The sequence below is a fragment of the Salmo salar genome, chromosome ssa03, assembly GCF_905237065.1.
Source record: "Salmo salar chromosome ssa03, Ssal_v3.1, whole genome shotgun sequence".
Taxonomy (NCBI): Eukaryota; Metazoa; Chordata; class Actinopteri; order Salmoniformes; family Salmonidae; genus Salmo; species Salmo salar.
In genome coordinates this window covers 65,633,101-65,649,110 of record NC_059444.1, presented here as the reverse complement: position 1 = coordinate 65,649,110, position 16,010 = coordinate 65,633,101, and the positions used below count along the sequence as shown (strand labels likewise).

At 48.3% G+C, this 16,010-nt stretch overlaps 1 protein-coding gene across 1 annotated transcript in view; it reads right to left on the bottom strand.

The window, feature by feature from the left end:
- Positions 1 to 73: 73 nt before the first annotated feature.
- Positions 74 to 16,010, bottom strand: part of LOC106601254 (protein TANC2-like) — a 149,275-nt gene continuing 133,338 nt past the window's right edge. The window contains 21 exon segments of the mRNA XM_045715128.1: positions 74 to 3,680; positions 3,683 to 3,839; positions 3,841 to 4,021; positions 4,548 to 4,648; positions 5,632 to 5,778; positions 5,898 to 5,989; positions 6,836 to 6,865; positions 7,513 to 7,645; positions 7,859 to 8,034; positions 8,273 to 8,396; positions 8,559 to 8,692; positions 8,789 to 8,882; positions 8,963 to 9,148; positions 9,368 to 9,604; positions 9,701 to 9,823; positions 9,949 to 10,057; positions 10,251 to 10,582; positions 10,748 to 10,945; positions 11,158 to 11,408; positions 11,603 to 11,834; positions 13,616 to 13,737. Of these exon segments, the coding sequence (XP_045571084.1) occupies positions 2,059 to 3,680; positions 3,683 to 3,839; positions 3,841 to 4,021; positions 4,548 to 4,648; positions 5,632 to 5,778; positions 5,898 to 5,989; positions 6,836 to 6,865; positions 7,513 to 7,645; positions 7,859 to 8,034; positions 8,273 to 8,396; positions 8,559 to 8,692; positions 8,789 to 8,882; positions 8,963 to 9,148; positions 9,368 to 9,604; positions 9,701 to 9,823; positions 9,949 to 10,057; positions 10,251 to 10,582; positions 10,748 to 10,945; positions 11,158 to 11,408; positions 11,603 to 11,834; positions 13,616 to 13,737 (4,781 nt within the window). The 3' untranslated portion in view covers positions 74 to 2,058.

The following is a 16,010-nucleotide window of genomic DNA, read 5'->3' as shown; positions in this document are numbered from 1 at the left end:
TGTGCTTTGTTTGATATAGTCTGTGTCAATGAGACGTCGCCACTGATGATGGTGTAAAGGAGCCGACCCACAGTTTCTTTGAAGTGGTAACCATTTTTAAATAAGTACATTTTACAATCGCTTAACTGGGTTAAAAACACGTTTCTTATTACCTTCTCGTTTCAAAACGCCACAACTCACATATACAGACAATTTACAGAACTCTGCTCAGCAAGCCCAAATAAACGTTTGCCTTCCAAGAGAAAAAAGATGGCTGTTCCCTCGCCCTGTACTCTGCCTCCCTCTCCAAATATTGCTAAACTGCTATACAAACAAATATTACATGTTTATATCAGCATGGGAGTAAGCAGAGAACAAACATGCATTTCTTTGCAGCACAGCATGTACAATTATTTACAAACTATTTAAAAAAAAAAAAAAGTTTATTGAAAATAAATGTTATTTTGGGTGTTAATCCAGACAGATGGTATTGACAAGTCCCTCCTGCAACAGGCTCAGATGTAGGGTTAACCTTTGATATTAACAAGAGGTGCATCCAATCAACTGGCTCATTCATTTCCTTCAACATCCTAGATGGAGTGTTTATGAACCGATCGGAGAGGCTCCACCTATTACCAATACACAGTAAATAATTATAAATACAAATGTTAGCCCAAATGTTTAAGTAAATAAAAATATAAACTTCACATGTTCTTGTAAGAGAAGTATCTGTTTCCAGCTGATTGTTGTTCATACTAAGTGCCAGTAGGGGATAAAGGGTGTTACCAAACTGGTGGGTAAACTGCACTGTAATTGTGTTGCATTGACTTGCATTAAATCAAAGGTATGAGATCCATCACAATTGACAACCTTGTATAGCTAGATCATAATCTAGTCCAACAATGTAATGTAGCCTAGTCTTGACACCACTTTCATCTAGTTTCATAAATGCACTGTAAAAGAAAGTATAACCGAAATGTAGACATTGGATGGTTTTGTACGTTTCTGAATATATAGGCTGACTTCAACAATTGATAACTCGGTTTACATCCTTAACCTAAATATTAGCTTTGGACCCATTTTTGTTCTATATTGAAGACACCGTTTGACCACCTAAATTCCATTGTTTAATAGAAAGCATTTTGTGGATGGATAAAAATAGTCCTTCAATGACCACTTGGGTCATGTGTGCATGCTGCCAACATCTTTGACCCTTTAGTGGCCAAAACTGTATGTAGTACAGTGTTATGTTTGAATACCTGCAGCTTTGGCTGGTAGAGATAATTCAACTGTAAAAGGAAACATTCAAGTTATTGGAAAATAAGAAATGCCCGTTTCCCAAAAGCTTCACAAAGCCTGCTGCATGTCACTTCTTGAGCAAAAAAAAAACACAATCCAATGGAAATAATATATATAATGTATTTTACAAACATAACTTAAATGATAAATATTACTTTTTGTTGTTGCTTTTCCTATGTACAAGTATGTTGAAGTCTCTTTTCAGTCACATTTACATCAGAGAACATGGTCATCTTAGTGAAGGGCGCCCTTCTATTGAGACATTCTGAAGAAGGCATTGAGAGTTTGGACTTCAACAGGGTAAGCAGGGAAGTGCCCATGGCTTGAGTCTGACCATCCCAGGACAGGCATTCAGGGGCAGGGAGAAAACGGCAGGCAGCAGTCTCCCCTGCTTGAGATCTGGAGGTTTCCAGGTCAGGGTGTGTGTTATTAGTCCTCCTACAGGCTTTTCCAACAGACTCAAGTTCCTAAAGTTGTGGATCATCCCTGCCCCCTCCACTTTGACTACAAACTACTCTGCAAACAGAAGGCCAACACATTCCGGAGTATTGGAGGTGTTGGACTAACCTGGCAAACTGCAGTGTTATGCTTTCTTGTATTCATCCATAGTGAATGGTTGTGAAGGACAGAGGCAAAGAAGATGCATGGGAGGAGAGTTTAAATGTGTTGGTCTGCAGTAGTGTTGCCTTCTCAGTCTCATCACATACCCTTGGGGTTGTCTCTAAGTCATTGCAAATCAAAATATCTGCAGGCTTATCAGTCCTCTCCCTCAGTCCCTCCCTACACGTTTGACTCCACGAAAGGTCTCTTTGGTTTGATAGGGGACGTGGGGCCCTGCCTGTCCCTGGAGTGCTGCATGTACTCGCTGTCCTGGTAGGCCTGGGCCACAGGCAGCGTCCGGGCCACCTTGACGTCCGGGTAGGTGGGCGCCTGGCTCACGCGGCCCATGCCGTCTGCCCGGCCGTCCCGTGAGCTGTTAGCTGGTGGCTGGTAGTAGTCATCGTCCAGGAGGTGTCCGTTGTGGGCGTTGTTGGTGCGGTTGTAGTAGGCGATGTGTCCCAGGCTGGACTGTTGGCTGTAGCCATGCTGAGGGCCAATGTTCCCTGGAGACGTGGCGGAGCTCGTCACCACCGTGTCCAGGGAAGAGATGGCCCAGGAGCGCCCTATTGTCTGCGGTTGCGGTGGCAGGTACTGGTGAGTCCGCGCCGTCTTGTCGACAATGCCCATGAAAGGTGTGTTTCTGGAGCGGAGCGCCTTGTCTGGGTACGTCCCTCCCACCACCCTTATGTCGCTTCCCTGCGGAGGAGAGACAGGCGAGAGGTCGTCGCAGTAGACACTACCATCCTCGTAGGACAGCTGTAGAGGGATTTCCATCTGCTGGGCCGAGGTGGAGCACCGGAAGCCTGGGGCTAGATTAGCTGCAGAGACCCCACCCAGGCTTGTGTTGGAGGGGGAGAAGCGGAGGCCTACGCTCTGGGAGTGCATGAGGGGCCGGGGAGTGGGTGCGTGTGGCTTTGGCTCTGCGCTGGTGGCACTGACAGGTCGGCGCAGGCAGTGTGGGTTCTCCGGTGATCCCAGCGCCGCCTGGTGCTCCATCTCTAACTCCATCTCCATCTGAGGTGAGACAGGGTAGTACGCTGCCGACTGGCTGCGGCTGATCTGGGGGGCCTGGCCGTAGCGCGGACCTCCAGGCCGGTAAGCTGAGGAGGGCCGTTGGGGGAGTTCGTCCTCCATTGGGACCATCTGGATCCCACCATGTTGGTACAGTGCTCCTGCACTGAGGCTGGCCTGCACCTGCAGCGTGGACCTCCCTTCCAGGGCACTGGGGTATATATTCACCCCGTCCCCGAGCTCGGCCAGGTCGGGGGGGAGGCGGGTGCTCATGGAGTGGGCCATCTGGCTGTAGGCACTGGTGCCCAGCACAGCACTGGAGTGCACAGCGGAGCTGGGCTGGTTGGTGCGTACGATCTGGGCCTTGGCAGGCTGCAGCCACTGGCCCTGCTGGGGAGGCTGCTGCTGGGAGGGCAGCTGGAAGGAGCGCTGGCTGCTCATCTTAGACAGCGGAGACTTGGGCCGGCCGGGTATCTGCTCCGACTGGTAGCGGGCTGAGGCCGACTGTGGCCGGTACAGACCTCCTCCGCTCTCTGAGGTGGGGCTGGCGCGGTACTGAGGCCCCCGGCGGAGAGGCGAAGGTGGTGGGCTGAAGTTGTACGGCGTAGAGGAAGCCTGGTGGGCTGGGGAGGTGTGCGGGGGGCTGGGCCGGTAGTGGGAGCTCTGGTGCGTCGGGGAAAGTGACGGGGAGGTGGACTGGTAGCCTTGGCGCGTGGGGGAGGACATGGAAGGGGGGCTGGGGGGCAGCTCGAAAGCCTGGACCATGGAGGGGCCTCCGGAGAGGTAGGCGAGTTGCGGTGGCACGGGGAGGGGGGCAGGCTCTGGATGAGGGGCAGGCCAGAGGGGCTTGAGCGGGGCTCGGGAGTCATGCCCATGGGGAGGCTCTCCAGGTCGTCCTCGTCCTCTTCAAACAGGTCCTGCACTGGCTGCATGTCCTCCAGGCGGGGCTCCAGGGACTGGGGAGGGGGGCGGGGCCTGCTCTCGGGGAGGGGATGGGGGAGGGTCCAGCTCCTGTTGTTCCTCGAACTGAAGACACTCCTCCTCCACCCTCTGCAGCAGGCGCTGGATCTCCCGGTTGTTGGGGCAAAGGAGGGTGGCCTCATTCAGGTCCTCCAGGGCTGCGTGGAACTGCCTGAGGTGGATACACGAGGGGGTGAAGAGGGGAATATCAAGAGAGATAAGAGGGAGATTGAGAAAGAAGAGAAAGCATTAATGAGGGAGGAGCAGGAGAGGTGGAGGGGGTACAGATGAACATGACAAAGCATGAAACCAAAGACCGTGAGGGAGTAGCATGTGGTCAAAATGACAACACCACAACTGCTCAAACTACTTGCCCTCACATAGTAGTCAGACAAAACATTTAAAAAAAATCGCTAAAACATTAAAAAATGAGCCATGACAATGAGCAAGAGAATGAACAAGTCATAGGGCTAAGGGGATACAGGATGTGTAAGCAGACATAAAAACCACTGAACATGACATAGGGTGAAAAACATGGCCAAAATGCTCATGAACTCTATGTCCCCATGTAGTCATCCGTCTACAGCGCATTGGAAACCTGGTGATCATGTGACATAAAAGGGCCCAATTGGATCCTAAGGCTGAGCTCACTCTGCGCTAGGCCTCCGCCTCCCTGTTCTCCCCGTCGCTACGGTTACCTGCTGCTGCGCTTGGCGCGGGCTCTGGCGTAAAAGGCCTCGTACGATTTGGATTTCAACTCTAGCGCCTTGGTAGCAAACTCCTCAGCCATCCCAAAGTCCTGCAAGCAACAACAGCAACAGGGCCGACAGTCATTCACAGAGCCACGCGTGGAGCGGAACATGAGTCAGAAATGAGTCAGAGGTGAGTCAAAAATGAGTCAAGAGATTAATGGATAAAAGGTTATAGATGAGTTGTACATAGAACCATGTACAAAGTCAAACATGAGCCATATGAGAGTCATTCAGGAGTCTTGTATCAGTCATACAGAGTAATACAGAAGTGAATAACTGAGTCGATGATATCGATGGAAACTTGGGTTCAGATAGAAGACACCCAAGAAAAAAAAAACTGAAAGACAAATGGGCGACACTGACAAATAAAAAATAATACATGAGTCCATGACGAAACCCCGTAAATTGAGCAATTAAAAACATTGATATGAACACACACAGGACACGGACTTTCAGAGACATACAAACACAAAAGACAAAAGCACATTCACACACACAGAAACCGCTGTTGCACTGCTCTGTCATTAGAACCTCAGCTGGACACTATTGCCCTGACCCAAACCAACCTCCCCTTGCACCTCCTCTAAAGTTACCAGAGCTACAAACACAAACCAAAACCAAGCAAACTATAAGAGGGAATGGAAGATGCAGGGATATGGGCCTAGGTTAGATGAGGCTAGAGTTGAGGGAGATTTACCTTCAGCTATTATGTTGAAGTCTGATCTACTGTACATTTTTGCACAATGATATTGCTGTCATCAACCTTTTGAAACCAATATTTTTACACAGCTTAAATCCACGTGCGGATTTATAATCTATCAGAGGAGCTAAATATCTTTATATGGGTCGTTGTATTGTAAGCACAATGAACAAGCATACATCCAAATGAGGGATAATAAAGTTATTTTGTATTGTAATGTCTTGGTAAACCTTGCAGATGGTAATGCTGTTGAGCGTAAGCAAGAAAAGCAGCTCCAGTCACAGCCAGGTGGGGTGAGGAGATAGGAGGGTGCCGTGGGGTGTCACTCACATTCATTTTCCTCCGGCAGCGGGACAGGTTGAGGAGGAGGGACACCTTGAGCTCTCTGAAGGTCTTGAGGTCCTCGCTGAAGCCCTCGCGGGGGAACTTCTTTAAGGCGTACTGGTACCGCTGGGCCGCCTCCTTCACTTTACCTTTCTACAGGACGGGTAGAAGAAAAAACCCTCAGAAAGGCGAGAGACTAGCACGGTTTGGCACCACAACAGTAACCCTCAATGACAGCTGTGATATATTGCTATATTCTAGGAAGGGCTGACCTTGTAGAAGCCATCTCCTTCCTCTATCAGTTTGCTGAGCAGGACGATCATGATGTCGGGTTTGGAGGTGGCCATGGCCCAGGTGGCCGGACCTGGTGGAAGACAGCAGGGGGCATGATGGGTAACGGGGAGTGGTCGGAGGAGAGTGGCAATGACAGGAAGAGGGAACTTGTCTCAGAGTAAAAGGACTGACAATGAGAAGGACAAGAGAGAAAGGAGCAGGGTGAAGTTGCCCCTAGACGCTGATCTAAGGTCTGTTTTGTTTTTCCCCTCCAGTAATGGTTTAAGTTAGCATTTAGAGGGTGCAAACTGATCCTAGATCTGTAGGTAGGGGCAACTTCACCTCGGAGTGGAGCGAAACCAGTTGACAGATCGAGATGATCATGAAGCTCTACCCAAGATAAATATGGCGTGACTTACTGAGACAGACAGGTTTGGGGTTTCTTTGCCCCTGCATGTGCCATTTAAGCGCTCAGCTAACAGATGGATACATAGATATTGACGTCATACCTGGTGCAGGAAGGATTTGACTCAAGAACAGAATCAGTAACTTAATCTCTAGTAAAGCCACTGGGAAAACGATCAACGTATTTATGTTCCAATGCCAATCTCACCCAACATGAATACACAATAATATCTCATTATTAGCCAGAGTTATTCTGTGTTATTCTGCATGCTGTGTAAGGGGGGACAGGCAAGCACAAGCCATGCCAGAGCAGAGGGGTTCACACATGCATTTATGGCTTCCCACCAGCAGGGGGAACACATGGACTGTGGGCCTTGTTGTGGTGTTTGTCACAATCTCTTATCGGGCAGTGGATGACTTGGATGGTTAGCTCACTTCACAAAGCCACATATAAATAGTAAGGAGGGTAAAAAAAGAGGACGAGAGAGTGAGAGCAGAGATGTATATAGAGAGAGGGCAAACTGTGTGTTACCTCGGGGTCGACTGGGAAGAGTCTGATATCCTGATTACGGAGAGGGGGCGGAGCCAGGGTTATGAGTGACAGGTTAGAAAAGGGAGTTAGGTGGGTGAAATGAGAGGAAACAATGAAACCAACCCAATAAGAGGAACCAAGAGAGAGTGTGTGTGTGTGTGTGTGTGTGTGTGTGTGTGTGTGTGTGTGTGTGCGCGTGAGAGAAAGTGAAAAGTGAGTGAGTAGGGAGGAGGGAGTGAGTGAGATGAAGAAAAGAACAGAAAGAGGCAGAAGTGAGAAGCTGTGGCCAAAAAAGTGTCAGCAAAAGAAAAAGGTGCAACAGCAATGTCAGCAGCAGTAGGAGCAGAGGGAGGGGCCTCACATCCACCATTATAAACATGGTGGAAACAGAGGAGGGGGGTTAGTGGTGACTGGGGAGGAAGGCATGGCATAGCCTAGGTGAGCACCAAACCACATAGGGAAGAGATTCAGGCAGTAGTTGACAACATTCTAGGAGTCAATGGCCACTATAGTCCTACCGAGGGGAAACACCAGTATACTAAATAGAACTGCAACTGATTAAAGTTGTAGCTAAACCACTGAGGCTAATGTAGAACAATATTGCAAAATTAGAAGACAGTCCTATATACCAGTGTTTTAAATCTGTGTGTGACTAGTGACCTCTGGTCAGTTCGTACCCATCTTGGCTCCCTTCTTGAGCAGAGCCACCACCACAGAGGTGTTCCTGCAGCCCACGGCCCGGTCCAGAGGTCGCATCCCACTGTAGTCCACATGCTCTATCATCGCCCCGTGGTCCACCAGATACTGCACCTGGAGACAGACGGACGGACGGGGAATAAGAGAAGGAAGATGGGAGTTTAAAGGATGAAGAAAATTTGAGGGGGAAAATGAAGAGGAGGAGGAGAGAAAGAACAGAAGAGCATTGTACCTTTTGGTACTTATTCCATTCAACAACAGTGAAAACTTTCCCCCTGCTGCACTGCCACGGGGAGGTCAGCAATGTGGCGACCAGCGACCACTTACCACTTCTGAGTCTCCGTAGAAAGCGGCCAGGTCCAGGGGGGTGCGTCCACTCTTATCGGCGTGGGCGGTGGCCGCGCCCCTCTCGACCAGGCAGCGCACCAATGGCATGTGGCCCTTCAGACACGCCCAGCTCAGAGCAGTCAGACCCTCCTTGTCCATCAGGGCCAGAGACGCACCTGCAAGAGGGGGTTAAAGGTCATGTTTTCATGGCAGCCAGGGTCATAACATGGCCACTTGGCAGCTGTTTTGTCCATTACTAAATACTACACATACTTTATGTCTGCTACATGTTGCCCATGTGGAAGTCAAACCTACACTTTTGCAGTTGCCTTTGCACTTTTACACTAGGTACTCTGAACCAATGAGAGTAGTAGAGTGGGTGGTGGTGATGTTGAGGGTGAACTGAACTCTGACCTTGTGCCAGTAGGAACTCTGCTGTGCCGAGGTGGCCCTCTGAGGAGGCCATCATGAGGGGCGTGCGGCCCTGCTTGTCTGCCATGTTGACGTCAGCTCCGTGGTTCAACAGCAGGTCCACTATCTGAGGAGGAAGAAACCAAATAGTATGTAGCTACGTTAGTATTTTTTGCCACCATTGTTCTCTATCATTGCCAGTAGTGTATTTTAATATTTCCAATTCAAGTTGTATGGCTTTGTGACTTGAAATAATGAATGAGTGCGAAATTCAAAAGTGCCCACCCACCTGCCAATGTCCCTGGCGTACAGCGCTGAAGAGAGGCACGATGCCCCGGCGGTTAGGCTGTCCCACCGCTGCCCCTTGTTCCAACAGCAGCCTGCACACATCCAGCTTCCCCCTGCCTGCTGCTGCAGTCAGAGCTACAGTGGGAGAGGGGGAAGCCAGGGTCAGTGTGGGTAAAAGCATTCGACAGACTTTGATACAGTCATAAACAAACACACCAAAATAACACGTACCAGTCTCTCCCCAGAGTGTGTCAAAGTTGTTGATCTGTGCTCGCTCCTCATCCTCCTCATCCTTCTCTGGCAGGTCCAATAGGTAAGAGGCGATCTGTACAGGAGACAACATTCAGACTTAGTGTGTGTACGGTGTGTGTGTGTGTTTGTGTGTGTGTGCACATGCGTGTGTACCTCTGTGTATCCCATGCTGGCCCCTGCTATAAGGGCCTGCTGGACAGCGTGACTCTTGGTGAAGGCTCCTTGGGGCTGTCCGTCAGGGTTCCAGTCACTCTGCATCAGGAACTTGACCACCTGCAGGTGTCCTCGCAGTGCAGCGTGCACCAGCGCACACTGACCGTTCCTGTCCAGGTGGTCCACCTACACACAGGGAGAAAGAGGGTTATTATACACATGCATACACACAGACGTCACATGCAGACACTGTTCAAAAATACCTATTGGTACATTTTCCCCAGTAGGTGCCAACATGGCTGCCAGAGAGTTATATCGTGTTGTGTAAATGTATCATAATGCTGTTGTAATAAACCTCAATTGCCAAAGTGACAGTATGCACAGTAGTGGTGATTGGTCCCTGACCTTGGCCTTGCAGGCGCAGAGCACAGTGACGATGGACAGGTGTCCAGCGGCGGCGGCGTAGCCCAGCGGGGTGAGGCCGCTGTCCGACTCCCCGTCTACGTGTGCTCCGTTCTCCAGCAGCAGGCCGGCTGTCTCCGCGTAGCCCAGGTGGGCGTGGACACACAGCAATGGGGCGTTGTTCAGAACCTCAGAACGGTAGTTAACGTTGGCTCCGCCTAGGACCAACAAACGGCTCACCTAGAGGGAGGAGTGTCAAATATATAACCAATACACCAAACATTTAATGCAATAGTGCTTTGGTTAGGCCACTGCTGGTGTGAGTATGTCCAGTACCTTGATGTTGGGTGTGTAAAGGTTCCTCAGTGAAGCCAGAGCAGTGGAGAGCCCCTCTGTGCTGTAAGAGACCCACAGCCCCTGCAGGACTGACGAGGAGACCCCAACCTTCTTACTCAGGCCCTGTGGAGAAGATAACAGTAATATCAACAAAAGTGTTACTGCACACTGGGTAGAAGCCATTGACCCAGATGTTGGATGTGTGTTAGCGTGCTGTAGTGATGTCTTGTGTGGTGGTGTGTCGTTACCTTGAAGATGTGTGCTTTGAGGATGTGGTGGCCCAGCTCTATGGTCTGCTGCCGGTTCAGTTTGCCCTCCTGACGTGAGAACCAGAAGGCCAGGAGCGTGTGGCCACTCCTACAGTCAGAGAGAGATGGAGAAGGGAGGAAGAAAAAAAGAGTGAAAGTGGAGAAAGATAGATGTAGAGAGAGGGAGAGAAATTAAGAACAGAAAGCTCCACAAATTCAAGCTGTAAACATTGATGTTCCAGGTACACGCTGGATTTGCAGAGGGTCTGTTTGTTCCTCTGAATGGATCAGTGTCTCCTTACCTCGGGTCACAGAGGAACTTGGTCTTCTCCCCGTCCTCCCTCCAGATGAGCCACTCCCTGAAGGAGGGGTGTGTGAACATACGTGTTCCATCCCTCCTCCGCACCAGGAAGGGTGACAGCAGCTCCAGTCTCCCCTGGAAGTCTTCCCAGTCCAGGGCAGGGCCTCGCACGGCACCAGCGTTCACTGCCCCGTATGCCTGCTCGTCCGTGAGGGGGTGGAGGGAGGCCACGGCCACGTTAAGCAGGGGGAGGGCACGCTCGAAGGACGACTGGGTGGGGAAACGCATGTTGAGCTGCAGGAGGTACACCTCAGCCAGGCTCACCGGCACCACCTGGGGGGAGACATGGAGAAACACCTCAGGTCAGTTTTGTAAGGAAACATCCTATGAACTTTCACAGAGAGAGATAAACACACACAAACAGGCAGAGTATGGAACACAAGCAAAAACCTTGAGAGACATACAGTATATAGCTCCAGAACCGAGACACCGACTCACCTTGAAGCTGGAGCTCTTGAGCACCAGGTAGCCCTTCTCGATGAGGTCCAGCGTCAGCTTCAGGTAGAGGTAGGAGCCGCGGCTCAGGGCCTTGAGGTGGGTGCTCAGCTTGGCGAAGGCTGCGTTGTCCAGACGCCCGTTAAGAGACACGTTGCTCTGGATCTCAGCACTGCCCTGGATCCGCTGCAGCAGATAGCCCTGCAGGTCAGGAAGAGAAAGGAGTTTAGCATCATGATAACTCGGGGTGGGGGGGGGGTAATACTATCACCATGACTGCTTTTATCACAATAGTTTAATAATTTAAAATCAATATTGAGTACTTTTACTACAATGATTGAGGTTGAAGTGAGAGATGACTATCAGAGAGTAAAGATGTCAGACAGATGGTTTGGTGTAAACCTGAACCCTACCTGCAGGTCCTGGTCTATGGCATCATTCTCCTCCAGGCGGTCAAGAGAGATACGGTGGAACGGGAGGGGATGTGTGATCTCCTGTAGGGAGGTCCTGACAGTGACCACCAGTTTGAGCCAGGGAGGAAAGCGTTCCATGGTCTTACACAGGAAGGAGGTGATGGTGTCGCCGTAGTCCGGCTTGTGGAACTCTGCCTCATTCAGCCCGTCTACCAGAATGATCAGGTCCTCCTCACATGCTATCTTCCTCTCTGATGAACACAAAGACAACAAGGTTCTTTATCAGGACAAGGAGTGGAAATAATGAACTATTAGCTACTGAGATGGGACATTTAGTTGTTTTTTGGAAAACATGAATGGAGTTGGCCCAAACCCTGAGAGAAAATAACAAGTTATCAAATGACCAGCTCCTATGCAGTTCCATAAAACCTTGAACACCCCTGACCTCTGTGCAGGATGTCGAGGGGCTCCAGCACGCCCCTCCTGAAGGCATTGAGGGGGTCCTGGACACAGGAGCGCAGACTGAGGGTGCTCTGCAGGTGGGGCTCCCGCAGCAGCTGCTCCCTGTAGGCCATGAGCTGGGGTGCCCGGCACAGCAGAGCCGCCACATTGTGGACAAACTCTGGCACCAGGCACGTGTAGGCGTTGTCGGCCTGGCAGTAGTGGTATGCCACCACCTGGGGGCGATAGAGAGTGTAAGTGAGTGTGTTGGGGGAGATTTAAAAAAAAGATTACTTTTATATAGGTGATCCCATTGAAATTGAAAATATATTTTATCTAGATATCTCTGATTATCACACTTTATTTTTCCAAAGAGAGAGGTACATTTAACAATCCACAAGCATTTCGCTACACACGCAATAACATCTGCTAAACACGTGTATGTGACCCCCAAAAAATTATTTCAAGAGGGCGCAAATCAACCCACACAAGTATATTCCGTCTTGAATCTTCAGCACGTAACAATGAAATAAAACACAAACCAAACAGGCCTACGTGACATTCTGTGCCAAGTAACCACTATTATCTTTATGACACAAGAGAGTTAAAGCAGACTGAAGCACAGCTACAGATTGAGGCTTCATTAAAACATTGTTGAAAAACAATACCATGTTACATTATTCATTGAAGAGTGATGACTGCTGTGTAGCTTGTTATGACTGTCAGTGTGTGTCTAGTGTGTCAGAGGAGCTGGCACGAAGACCCTGGGGGTGGTGAAATGGTCCAGGATCAGATCATGTTTAACGCCCTTGTTGGATAAGGTTAGGTAGTCTGATCCTAGATCTGTAGTTAAATGTATGGTATAATACAGCACCGCCTTGGATAGAGTGGACTTGGAGTGCTGAGGAAAGCCAGTAGGCTTCAGACTGGCTCCAACGTAAAGCTTTGCTCGGGATTATTTTAGACTAGACTAGAGAGCTTCACTCAGAAGGTCATACACATATTCATAGCCGTATGTTTCTGGCCACTGACATCCACAGGGATGTGTGTAGAACATGTGATGCTTGTGTGTGCTAGTGTTGTGTGTAGTGTGGGTGTGTGTGTGTGTAAAGTGTGAGTGTAAAGTATGTGTAGAAAGTGTGTGTGTGTGTGGGTCAACCACTGGAGCAGGCTATCATTAAGAATGCATGTGGCCGCTAAGGGGATCTAATGGCTCGGCTGGAACACTGATCCCTGGGCCTATGCATATTTCATTAGGTAGCACATAGCACAGAGAGACAGAGGAAACAAGAGAGAGACAGCAAGAGAGAGGGGGGGGAGTGAGAGCTTCCCTTTGTTTTTCTGCTGTGTCTGCACAACACCGCCAGTCATGAAAATGGAATGGAGATAGAGATAGACAGAGAGAGTAAAAGAGAGACGGAGTGAAGAGCCAGATTGGATAGCAGGAGTTGATAGTGGATGGAGGGAGAGAGAGAGTGCAAAGTGAATAAAGGAAGACATTAGCATCAGTGTTGCTAGAGAGGATGGGTTAAGGACATAGGGAGAGAGCATGGAGAGAGAAAAGGAGAGATAAAAGGATGTAGAACGAACAGAATGCAGATAACAGAGAGAATGAGAGAAGAGCGGCAGCAGACAGAGAGAATGAATAATAGAGTGAGCAGGGAGAGGACAAGGCCAAAAGGAGGTCAGAGGGCAGAGACAGCTACCAGACCAGAGACACTGTAGGAAAGAACTGCTGACACTGAAGAACAAAAGGAGCAGATGTGCAGGCTTTGATTTCAGACCAGTACCAACACACCTTCCCCCTTAGCAATGTCTCAATGACCAGTTAATTAGTTGAATCCGGGCCACGTTCAGTAAGGCACACCGTTGTAGAACGTTAAAATAAAAATAGAACATAGTGTAAACCAGACATGAACCTCTGAGCAAGGATTCACTCAGCTTGCCAGGGTGGTTTTGAATGGTACTTAAGACTACTGAGATGCAGCCATGGAGTGGTGGTGTAGTAGTACTGTACCTGTGAGGCGAGCCGCCGTAAAGCCTCCTCCTGGCGTCTCCTCATCTCGGGGGTGCCAGGGCAGCTGCCCCCCAGGGTGCCATGGGAGTGCTGGGGCTGGGTGAGGGGCAGGGTCTCCCCATCTGAGAGAGAGAGAGAGAGAGAGAGAGAGAGAGAGAGAGAGAGAGAGAGAGAGAGAGAGAGAAGGGAGCAGAAAGAGGGAGAAGTACGTTTATAGATCAAGTTGAGTGCATCTACTGTGTGCATTATTTACACAGACACAAGGATGCTTTTAACATGCATCTTAAGACACACACCCAGTACCAGTGGTGTAAAATACTTCAGTATCATTTTTAAGTATTTTTTGGGGGTATCTGTACTTTACTATTTATATTTTGGACAACTTTTACTTACACTACATCTCCCCCCCAAAATGATGTACTTTTTACTCCATACATTTTCCCTGACACCCACAAGTACTCATTACATGTTGAGTGCTTCGCAAGACAGGAAAATTGTCAAATTCACATGCTTATCAAGAGAACACATGGTCATCCCTACTGTCTCTGAACTGGCAGACTCACTAAACATAAGTGCATCGTTTGTAAATGATGTCTGAGTGATGGAGTGTACCCCTGGCTATCCATACATTTTAAAAACAAGAAAATGGTGCCATATGCTTTGCCTAATATTATGAATTTGAAATTATTTATCCTTTTACTTTTGGTACTTAACCTGTTGGGGGTAGGGGGCAGTATTGACACGGCCGGATAAAAAAACGTACCCGATTTAATCTGGTTACTACTCCTGCCCAGTAACTAGAATATGCATATAATTATTGGCTTTGGATAGAAAACACCATAAAGTTTGTAAAACTGTTTGAATGGTGTCTGTGAGTATAACAGAACTGGCAGGCAAAACATATGGCAGGCAAAAACCTGAGAGGATTCTATATGGGAAGTGGCCTGTCTGACAAGTTGTTGTTCATCTGGGCTCTTTTTATTGAAGACTGAGGATCTTTGCTCTAACGTGACACTTCCTACGGCTCCCATAGGCTCTCAGAGCCCGGGAAAAAGCTGAACGATATCGAGGCAGCCTCTGGCTGAAACACATTATCGCTTTTGGCAAGTGGCCGATCAGAGTACTATGGGCTTAGGCGCGTGCCCGAGTCGACCCCATGCTTTATTTTCTTTCGTCTGTTTACCTAAATGCAGATTCCCGGTCGGAATATTATCGCTTTTTTACGAGAAAAATGGCATAAAAATTGATTTTAAACAGCGGTTGACATGCTTCGAAGTACGGTAATGGAATATTTAGAAATTATTTGTCACGAAATGCGCCATGCTCGTAACCCTTATTTACCCTTTCGGATAGTGTCTTGAACGCACGAACAAAACGCCGCTATTTGGATATAACTATGGATTATTTGGGACCAAACCAACATTTGTTATTGAAGTAGAAGTCCTGGGAGTGCATTCTGACGAAGAACACCAAAGGTAATAACATTTTTCTTATAGTAAATCTGACTTTGGTGAGTGCTAAACTTGCTGGGTGTCTAAATAGCTAGCCCTGTGATGCCGGGCTATCTACTGAGAATATTGCAAAATGTGCTTTCACCGAAAAGCTATTTTAAAATCGGACATATCGAGTGCATAGAGGAGTTCTGTATCTATAATTCTTAAAATAATTGTTATGTTTTTTGTGAACGTTTATCGTGAGTAATTTAGTAAATTCACCGGAAGTTTGCGGGGGGTATGCTAGTTCTGAACGTCACATGCTAATGTAAAAAGCTGGTTTTTGATATAAATATGAACTTGATTGAACAAAACATGCATGTATTGTATAACATAATGTCCTAGGTGTCATCTGATGAAGATCATCAAAGGTTAGTGCTGCATTTAGCTGTCTTCTGGGTTTTTGTGACATTATATGCTAGCTTGAAAAATGGGTGTCTGATTATTTCTGGCTGGGTACTCTGCTGACATAATCTAATGTTTTGCTTTCGTTGTAAAGCCTTTTTGAAATCGGACAGTGTGGTTAGATTAACGAGAGTCTTGTCTTTAAAATGGTGTAAAATAGTCATATGTTTGAGAAATTGAAGTAATGGCATTTCTAAGGTATTTGAATAACGCGCCACAGGATTACACTGGCTGTTACGTAGGTGGGACGATTTCGTCCCGCCGGCCCTAGAGAAGCTAAGTATATTTTACCAATTCCATTTACTTTTGATACTTAAGTATATTTAGAACCAAATACTTTTACTCAAGTAGTATTTTACTGGGTGACTTTCACTTGAGTAACTTTCTATGAAGGTATCTGTACTTTTACTCAAGTATGACAATTGGGTACTTTTTCCACCACTGCCCAGTACAACAGGCCCTTCTAGCAGCAGCCAGCATGGATCATTGTTACACAC